The 10,848-nt window shown below is 41.7% G+C and overlaps 1 protein-coding gene across 1 annotated transcript in view; it reads left to right on the top strand.

The window, feature by feature from the left end:
* The first annotated feature begins 297 nt into the window (after positions 1 to 297).
* Positions 298 to 10,848, top strand: part of LOC147904689 (GEM-like protein 1) — a 28,536-nt gene continuing 17,985 nt past the window's right edge. Inside the window, exons 1-2 of the mRNA XM_087395172.1 lie at positions 298 to 518; positions 10,721 to 10,813. Coding sequence (XP_087251298.1) covers positions 449 to 518; positions 10,721 to 10,813 — 163 coding nt within the window. The 5' untranslated portion in view covers positions 298 to 448. The remainder of the gene's footprint in view (positions 519 to 10,720; positions 10,814 to 10,848) is intronic.

Below are 10,848 nucleotides of genomic sequence, written 5' to 3'. Positions count from 1 at the left end.
GTGGTTGCATCATCCATTCATCTTGACAATTGATTATGGCTGACCTAAGGTAGTGCTCATGAGTACTTGTACTCGCTTGTTTTCTCTTCTTTCCATTAAATGCTTGAGAGAGGTTTGTAATTTATCCGGGAGTGTTGGAGTGTGCGACGGAAGATTTTAAATCGGACGGCTGGGATTGGCTCTCTGCCGACGCGAGCCGATGACGACGGAAAAGTACACGAGTCAAGCAGGCAAGAAGAATCGGAGGTGGCATGCGTCAATCGTCTCATGCATACACGGCATCCACTAATAATCCGATAGGAATCGCATTTTCAGCCACTTTTTCAACACGGATAGCGTCGTTCTGGAAATTCACGAGGGCGCAAGAAACGCAGACGAGCAGAGAGAGTGAGAGAGAGAGCGCGCGCACGCGCGAAAGAGAGAGAGAGCGCGCGCGCGATTAGGCAACATGAACGCAAACACGGCTTACCCCAATCCGACGGGAAACCCTTACATTCTGACTAGCCCTGCACCTCCTGGTCGGTACAAGTTCTCAGTCTCCTGCATTTATCCGGATATTTGGCTTGTGTTTTGACTGACTTATTCAGTTCCTTTTGGGGATGAGAATTGCTATTGGCTATGCCTTTTATCACACTTGCCTTCGTTTTCGTTTTTATCACAGTTTTTTTAAATTAGATCGTCCTTTATAGCTCGTATTTAAAAGACTCATGTGGAAACAATAGCTCAGAAACATGGACTGGAAAATTGACTTTAATCGCACGGGCAGTGATGCAACGGCAGTAAGACTCCAGTGCCTTGCTTCTCTGCATCATAAATTTATGAGGGCTCTCGATTCGATTTAACTTAATGGCGCTGGGCAGAACGAGGAAAAAAAAGCTGCAGAGGAAAGGGGAGAGAGAGAGAGAGAGAGAGAGAAGCCTGTCTGGGACTGTGTATGTGAAATAGTGAGAGCAGCGAACGCGAGCTCAACGAGAGAGAGAGAGAGCGCAAGCGACGGCCAGAGTCAAGCGCACCTGCAGACAATACCTTGGGAGAACTTCAAAGATAACAAGGTAAGTAAGCAAGCGTTGAGGACGATGATGGAGCCAAAAGCAACTAAATTTGAGAATCGGATTGAAGCAGAAAGGTCATGACCAAGAAGGGGAGATTAGAGGCCGAGAAGGAGATCTCCTTGCTCATTCAAATGCTTGCACCCATCTCATGTGTTTTTGGGAGCATCCCAATTCCACGACTAGCAACTCACACAGTTATACGTCAGCCGCCATTTCCTTTAAAAGTCTTCTACCGGTAGAGCTTGGCTCATTAGTTTTCTACTTTTTAGATATCCATCCCATGGAATGGCAGGTGCAATATTGATGTACGTAACATTCCCCATGTAGTTTGCCACACCGTTGATTACAATTGTGGCCTCAAGAAAGCACGTAAAGGTGAAACTAAGATTGGCAGGTCTTTTACGGCTACGGTCAACCTCCATTATGAAGGGGAACTAGCTATGAACTATAAAAATACTTTCAAACGTAGCATAACAAGTCGAATTCTCCTTTCTGAATCCAGGAGTGATGGGTTCTGTCCTACGTTTATATTCAAGATATCAAAAGCAATCCATGTGGCTGGCCTCATATTTATTATCAGCTGAAACTGTTGGCTAAAACACATGAAAGGGGGATTGTGGAAAGCCGTGAAAGGAACATAGACCGGGAGCAAAATTTATTCAAAACAAAGAAAGGATATGACATCATAATCATGAACAGCTGTACAGTTACTGCTACCCATGTGGACCGAAGACTAAGGACTGCCATAATTAGAGTGTAATATATGTAATGGTAATTGCAACATTAGATGTAGCATATACATTCTAATAGGCCTTGCCCCAAAGAGTCATTTCTCTGAAATCCACTGGTTGTCATTAAGCATGAATCTGGAGCCCAATATGTGGCACGCATTGAACCGAAGAAGTGATTTGTCGCAGAAAAGGAAATGCATGGCAATCAATGAGACACTTTGTTTTGGCACATCCACCCTTTCAACCACCTTTTGATGGACACTCTGTTTGAAAAGATACATGCGTAGGTATGCTGTGTGTGTATGTGTGTGGCCACAAAACGCCTTGTAGTTTGCATCACCTTCTTTCTGGTAAACGTTCTCATCCGACATCCATATATCGTACACCTAGTCACTTCTTCGGGAGTGAGATCCATAGGTACAAGGACGTCAAAGTAGTCCCTGTGATAATTTAAGAGAGTACAGTTTGTTTCACTTACCTTCCCATTTTCCGAGTGCCACAACCTTTCTTGTAGCATGCTAGTGAGCAGCCAAAATGGAGTTTGTCATAGGGGCAAGGAATGTACCGCATTCATACCCATTGTGCAGTCTCTGAATCCTTCCAATTCAAGTGAATGTTTTTCATTGCTGCATTATGAGGATCATATCCTTCAGGGACTGATGCTAGGTACATCATATAATCTACCATTGGTCCGTACAAAAGTGGTTTGAATCGTTGAATTTTTGTGAAATCTCTTGTAATAGAGCAGATTGAGGAAGCAAAGAAGGGGAGAGAGAGAGAGAGAGAGAGAGAGAGAGAGAGAGAGAGATGTGAAGGGATGCAAGCCCATAATTTAGCTGCTCCTTTAGTAAAGGTGTTGCGTCTTTATAAGGTGATCCCTTGGGGATATTCTCAATCATTTGGGTGATGGCAATCAAAGTATTGTGCAAATCATTGCAATATAGAAATAGAGACCACCCTGAGTTAGTTACAATCTGGTCGTACTCAGTGAAGCGTGAGAATCAAGATATTCAAGCAAGAAAAGGTCCAAGTGAACAAGCATTTTCTAGTTTCAGATGTGTGGAGGACATCATTAAATAAAGGATGTAGAATATCAACATCATCAAAAACAGACTTACAATGATCTTCAGCATAAGCACTCACATAAAGGCAATTACAAAAATGGAGGTGTATCCAATGGAGGTTCAAATCAATAAAGGAAATATTTTTCAAGTAGGTTTGCCCACATTCAATGTAGTTAATGCCACAAGGTTGGTGGTAAGAAAGCGAGTATAGAAGAGGCAATTTGATCAAGGCAATTAGTACAACAGTAACAAAGCTTTCAAAGGAAGAAGAAATTATCATGGACATAGTCACAACTCCAAAAACCTTGCAATTCATTGATATGAGGGGTCTTGCAAGTCTGAAAATATGGCTGTTGCCCTCAAATTCTGCATATACTCCTCTTTAATGACATGTATACTATAGTGGAGACAACAAACAATGTATTCTTGACGAGGCATCCACAACCACATTTTATTTGTCCTCCTTTGTATCCAATATTGAAGTTGTATGATTGCTTTGAATCCAACTTCCTCTTTTGTTGGTCGACAAGCTGGGCTGCATAAGAAAGTATCCAAGTGCCCTATGATCATTCTTGACTTTGATCTTGCTACCATACAGGTAGATGTAGGATTGCCAACATCTCCTGGTCATAAACATGGTAAGTGAGCTCTTTGTCATCAAAATTTTTGCTTTAAAAGGCTATTACACAATGCTTTTGCCTTCAAATAGCCCCTGAGGCATTTACCTCCACAATAAATAACCCTAAAAAACTAGGATGCTCAAGTATGTGTGGGGGTGTTGTGAGAGCATATTTTTATACTATGGTCTACACCCACTGTTGGGCGCTGATGATGTCAGTGGGGATGTCATAGTAGCTAGTCCCTGCTATGCATGATGGAGTTTATGGTTTTCAACCTTGTGACTTTCATGAGATTGAAACTGCAATATGTTGTGTTTTTAGAGGATGAGTTTGGGAATGTTCCTGGATTCATCTAGGTATATGCTTCTGCCGTATTAGTGGACATGCAAATTTCACCTTGTGAAGTTTTCGTCCAAGTTGCAGCCTGCTGGTATTGTTATAATTCTTTCTATCTTAAATGGTGCATTGCCCTATCAGCTAGATTTAGACTTATGCTCGTTGGGGAGGGACTAAAATGAAGACGTTTAGACTTCACAAGTAGTTGTAGCTTGAATGAAGAGATTTTGGACTACCTTTTGATTAGCCTTCTCCTTTATTGCTAGCCTTCGTCATGGTCAAGTCTGCCTTTCACCTCTGGAGTGCTGACAAAAACTTAGTACGAAGACTTTGTATAAATGGATGCTCAAGTATGTGTGGGTGTGTGGATTTGTATGTGTGAGAGCATATTTTTATACTATGGTCTACACCCACTGTTGGGGGTTGATGACGTCAGTGGGGATGTCATAGTAGCTAGTCCCTGCTATGCATGATGGAGTTTATGGTTTTCAACCTTGTGAGTGACTATCATGAGATTGAAACTACACTATGTTGTGTTTTTAGAGGATGACTTTGGGAATGTTCCTGGATTCATCTAGGTATATGCTTCTGCCATATTAGTGGACATGCAAATTTCACCTTGTGAAGTTTTCGTCCAAGTTGCGGCTTGCTGGTATTGTGATAATTCTTTCTATCTTAAATGGTGTGTTGCCCTATCAACTAGATTTAGACTTAGATGCTCGTTGGGGAGAGACTAAAATGAAAACGTTTAGACTTCACAAGCAGTTGTAGCTTGAATGAAGAGATTTTGGACTACCTTTTGATTAGCCTTCTCCTTTAGTGCTAGCCGTCGTCATGGCTGAGTCTGCCCTTCACCTTCGGAGTGCCTACAGAAACTCAGTACGAAGACTTTGTATAAATGGATGCTCAAGTATGTGTGGGTGTGTGGATTTGTATGTGTGAGAGCATATTTTTATACTATGGTCTACACCTTATTGGGCGCTGATGACGTCAGTGGGGATGTCATAGTAGCTAGTCCCTGCTATGCATGATGGAGTTTATGGTTTTCAACCTTGTGAGTGACTATCATGAGATTGAAATTGCACTATGTTGTGTTTTTAGAGGATGAGTTTGGGAATGTTTCTAGATTCATCTAGGTATATGCTTCTGCCATATTAGCGGACATGCAAATTTCACCTTGTGAAGTTTTCGTCCAAGTTGCAGCCTGCTGGTATTGTGATAATTCTTTCTATCTTAAATGATGTGTTGCCCTATCAGCTAGATTTAGACTTAGATGCTCATTGGGGAGAGACTAAAATGAAAACATTTAGACTTCACAAGCAGTTGTAGCTTGAATGAAGAGATTTTGGACTACCTTTTGATTAGCTTTCTCCTTTATTGCTAGCCTTCGTCATGGCCGAGTCTGCCCTTCACCTTCGGAGTGCCGACAGAAACTTAGTACGAAGATTTTGTATTAATGGATGCTCAAGTATGTGTGGGTGTGTGGATTTGTATGTGTGAGAGCATATTTTTATACTATGGTCTACACCCACTGTTGGGCGCTGATGACGTCAGTGGGGATGTCATAGTAGCTAGTCTTTGCTATGCATGATGGAGTTTATGGTTTTCAACCTTGAGTGACTATCATGAGATTGAAATTGCACTATGTTGTGTTTTTAGAGGATGAGTTTGGGAATGTTCCTAGATTCATCTAGGTATACCCTAAAAAACTAGGGCATACCACTTAGGGCAGGAGTCAATGCGAAGTTCAGATCTTCAAAATTGGGCTGTGCTCCCATTGATCATGAGGAAGCATCTTTCCACCTCTCAGCCACCTGTGAGCATGTGGGCTAGAGATCAAACTTCTACAAACCCATGCCTATAGCTTCGTCGTTCCATACCACTGAAATCGGTTCCCAAGGAACATTCGGTACAACATCTCATGATCCGCCATGTAGATGGTAGGAGTCTAGGCTTTTGATCTAGACCAGATCATCCAATTGTGTGTGTACGCAGATTGAATGCTCAATAGCCTGAGCTACTCTTTTATAGAAGAGCATCCCGCTTTACCAAGCGTCCTTGGCTATATATACCTAACTGACCCTTTGGTATTGCCGAGGTCCTCTAGACCCACAGTAACCTTCTTGCCTTAATCCCAGGTTCCCCTAACCTTGTTGGATCAAGTCCACTAACCCGAAGATTAGCTTCCAGGTACATGAGATTCTTTCCCTCTTCAAGCATTTACTCTTAAACAAAATTGGGAAACTTTTCCTGCAAAGTAGCAATTGACTTCCAAGGTTCAAGTCTTCTTCAGACCTATCCTTCCACTTAACTTTGAACTCTACAATTATCTTATTCATGAGTTTTCTTTCCTTGAAATTATGTGAAATATAGGTCAAATCCTTAACTTCCATAAGTTCTGCATTGGAGTATTTCAGAGTCTTTAGAGTGAACAAGGTTCTAGTTCTAGTGTTAACAAGGTTCTAGCTTTAGTGTTACTGTGAAAAAGGGTTGTGGTTTGTCTTGTGTGAGCTTGAAGGGTCACGTGACCTTTGGGGATTTGATTGGTTTGATTTGTGTGTGACATCATCTATGATGTTGGTGAGATTTTCTCAATTGACATCATTAGTGATGTATGTGTCTGGGGAAGATAAGACATCAATCAGGTTCAAGTGTTGCCTTAGCCATCTCTCTCTCTCTCTCTCTCTCTCTCGCTCTCTCTCTCCATGTTACTTTGACATGGTATTAGAGCTCCCAGGTTCAATCCAACTAATCTCAGCCTTCATTGTTCAAATGGTTACATCTCTTCTGATTGGGGGGCATCTCTTGTGCAAGAAATGCTGCCATTTTTTATAGAGGGGTTTTATTGGAGGCTGTCCCTGATTACTGCCGACCTGCTGTAGCGGATTCTACCACTCAACCAGGCCCAGCTCCATGAAGATCTGCTGGATTTCTTGAAAGAGCCGCCCCTTCTGACTGCTTTATCGCCATTGTGGAGGAGACTTGGCACGTCATCTTTCTTGCAGACCTGGGAAGCTGACCTGCATTATTTCGGCTGTTTCTGCCACATTTTTTGTCCTGCCTAAGTTCAGCCTGGAACAGTATGAAAATTTATCTTATTCCATGTGTTTGAGACTTATCATCGACTTTTGATGCTGCTGTTTTGAACATGTGAGAGTCAACCTCTTTCTCTCTTGCTGTCAATCCTAATTTTGAGGAAAGTTTGGTTGATACTTTTGCTGGTTCCCACCACTACCTGCCCCACTTCTACAGTCACAGTACTGCCATATTTTGGTCCTGCTGCGGCCAGCTTTGATCAACATCCTTCTATCACTGAAGCATGTCTTTCATGACATTCCCAATGGCTGGTCTCCTCCTCTTTCTTTTGAATGTTACTGAGGAGAATTTGCTCGAGGCCTCTCTACTTCAACCAGGCTCTATCTTTGACATGCTCTTGTCACTCTGAGAAGAACTTGTTCAAGGTCGAGATTTCTTCTTTTGGAGGGGTATCTCTGTTTTCTATAGCATGGCAGCAATAGATAGCTATACTCATTGGCACCAGACTTCTAACTTGACGAATTATGATGCAACTCATATCGATGCGAGAGAGAGGAAGAGAGAGGGTCGCAGGAGAGGAAGAAAATTCGAAGATATTGAGCTAGATGAACACAAAGTTTGGCAGCAATGCAATGGGAAGCCATTACCCTAATTGGTCTAAATGTTGCAGACTCTTTTGCGAGTCCACAGCCAAACAAATTTGGAAAAAGATCCATGCTGCGAACAACTCAAATCATCGGTGCATTTGATGTCAATTTGGCTTTCTAGTATATATTTTTTGAGATGAGTTAACGCGTTCCCTCTGCCTTGGGTAGCCCTCCTACAATATGATCGTATTTGTCTTGTGTGTGTGAGCTGGTTCTATAAAGGCTCTTGCGATACCAAGTTCCCTAGTGAGGACTCGATAGGTGACACAATGTGCTCTTGTTTGGTTTTGCTGTAAATGACAATGTCATAGAAAAATACCAGCATGTAATAAATAGAACTGGCTGCAATATCTCGGTTATCAATGCCTGAAAGCATTAACTAATCCGAATGGCATTGCTTTGAAATCATACATGGCCCTTTTTGTGCAGAAGGATATCTTGTGCTCATCAGCTTCTTCCACTTGTATCCTGACCTCATATCCATCTTACTAAAGATAGATTTGAGTTTATCACTAAGATTTGACTGGGCATCCAAATACTGCTTTTGCTCATCCATTGGACTTCATCATCCAAGTCATCAGTCCTTGGGATTAGAAAATAGATATCAATCCTGCCATTGATCCCCCCTCTCAATTTGAGTCTTTTGGCAATTTCAGCACCCATTGATGCATCTAGGTAAAATTTAATAGAGCTCTAGATTGGGCATCCCAATATTGCTTCTCCTTTTCCACCGGAGTATTTGTCCATTCACTACCGTAAGAAAGATGGCGTATTGGAGAAACTTTCTCGGTTCTATGTAGGAGATTGGGCCATGTAGACATGAGTTGTTGCATTCTTTGGAGCGCCACCATGCAAGATCACTAGAGTAGGTTTTTCTTCTCTTTCGTTTTCTCTTTTGTTCTCATTGTAGAATTTCGGACTTTAGAACAAGAGCCTTTTATCACTTAATGTAATAATTTGATCTCTTTGCTAGTACGCAAGAGGTAGAACCCAATAAAAACAATGAAAAAAGTACGTACATTCTTAGATATGAAGTCTTTTATCTATAGTGTATTGGGCTCAGGAATCATGTTTAGAATGATTGAACATAAGCTGAAAACAAAAGGCGGGCAGTTGAACAGTCCGTTTTCAAAATAGAGTTAAATTGAGTATGCTTGTGCTTTTTAAGTAAGGAATTTAATTTTGCATCATTGTAGGAATGGTACATAAGTGTAAGTGGTTCCTTTAGTTTTTATGAGAGAGAGAGAGAGAGTTATTTCATTCCTGTGTTTTGGTCTCTTTTGTTTCTTGATGTGTTTGTTTATTTTTCTTTCTTCCTTTCTTCTTTATTTATTGTTTTCTTTCCCTTTTGTTAAATTGACGTATTTCAGTAAGCATTGGGTTTGCCCAAGAGATATATCCTAGTCTTACAAAGGTATATATGCATGCTTAGGCTAGAGCAGCTTCAGGAGAGGCCACCTAGTATTCATCTGAATGTAGATAACCTTTTCCAAGAACAATTGAGGGAAGAGGCCATTACCTAGATTTGACTAGAGCTAAGACAGCCCGATTTATGGAGATTATGGAGAATCCTAGTTATGCTTTCAAAGAGCAAGCACTTCGTTTCAAGAATTCAAGGAGCAACAAGAAACATGTGATGTGGCTTCCCCAAAGCGGCTACGAGTGCAAGCACCTTCTTCTACACGGCTGGTAGACCGACACGTGCAAGCAAACCTGAGCTCCACACCATTGAGGCCTTGCCACGTAGTATACTATTCAATTGAGCAAAGCCATGTGTGTTGATATAGCTTGAGGACCGGCAGATGGCATGCCAGTTTTTCATACCTCTAGCCCAGCTTTATAAAAACACATCTTCAATGCTTGAGGGACCTAAAGGCAAGACACACTTGGGTGCACCTGAAGATGGCTAAAACTTTCTACTATTAGCTTTTGGAGGTTCAGGCAACATCCCCTCGAAAGACGAGATCATCCCAACTGTCCTCTATCAATTCTATGACATCCTCGTCCCCTTAGGGTATCTTTTTATAAGATATTTAATGGGGTGAGCATGGCATCCTTGTTTTGAGGTTTGATCTAGTTTATCACTAGGGGGATAGACATTAGCTAGTGGCACCCCATCACCACCTTTCCTTTTTAGATCACTCTACCAGGCGCCCCCAGTACTATTTGTGTTCCTTTGTTGTGGGGGACCCGGGATATTACTTGAGAGCGTCCTCGGCCATGAGCATTATTTTTAAAAATGAGTTGGCATGCCATATGGGCTATATGTGGAGTGCTGCGACTTGGTGCCTAGAGCATGTTCATTGCCTTCTTGACCACGTATTGCATCACCTCTACTAGAAGCGACATCATCTTGCACAAATCCTTTGGTTTTCTTTTGGCCTTAATGGTGCCCTTGACATGGGGAGAGGTTTAGGGCTTCAGATCGATCGGGGAGAGGTTTAGGGCTTCAGATTTGATCCCTATAACCAAACAACACATCACCTTTGTTGCCAAGTATGCATCAACATTGCAAATGAGTAGCAAGTTGCCCTAGTCCTTCCTCTTTGCGTGGATAAAATCAAATGCCAACCAGTTTTATACACAACTCTGCAGGAAAGTTGCCACCACAAGGGCACACATTGCAACATATTGCAACTCCTATGTTTCACAATCAAATTCTGTCCAGCTTGTAGCCACATCAATTTGGCCAATAGGGTGAGCCTTGAAGGAGTTGCAATGCATTGTTTACAGAGCCTCTCAGTTTGCTGATGGACATGTTCATTTGAGTCTTGTCATTCAACGAGTCTCCTTGCACTTTTTAATTATATTAATAGGGACCAAGACATCTCGGCTATTCTGTATAAGTCAATTCCTGGATCTAGGATTATCTAATTTTTATCCCTATAGATCTTTTACAGCGTTTTGTCCTCCTTGCCATGTTCCTCCTCTTACCACAACAGTAGTTAAGAAGAAACTTTTTCATAAAAGGTCACTAATCGAAGCCAACATTTTTAAAAGACATCTGCAAGGTGTTTAACATCTTGTACTTTACTTCATGATCTGTGTATACTACTGTTGTGATCGATGTTTTAAGGCCTAAATGGTGCTAGGTGCCTTTGGTTTTCTTAACTTATTTATGGCTAATAATTCCTACTCAATAATGACAATGTGAATGTTCTTGTGCTTTAGCAGTTTTTATGTCGTTGTGGAGGTTTTCCTTTGACGGGTTTCCTTTTTGGCCATTGTGTTCAGGGTCTATAGAGGAGTCTCTGATGAGGTGGGGCAAAAAGTTTGAGGGAGTTGGAAAAAAAGCGCAGCAGGGCGCTGGAAGTATTTGGCAACACTGTAATAGCTTCCATTCCTCTTCAAGCAATGCTTTC

This window comes from Dipteris shenzhenensis, chromosome 2, assembly GCF_047967505.1.
Source record: "Dipteris shenzhenensis isolate YYH24624 ecotype China chromosome 2, Dip_SZ_1.0, whole genome shotgun sequence".
NCBI lineage: Eukaryota > Viridiplantae > Streptophyta > Polypodiopsida > Gleicheniales > Dipteridaceae > Dipteris > Dipteris shenzhenensis.
Note: the sequence above shows the minus strand (reverse complement) of the source record. Positions and strands in the feature narration are given on the sequence as shown.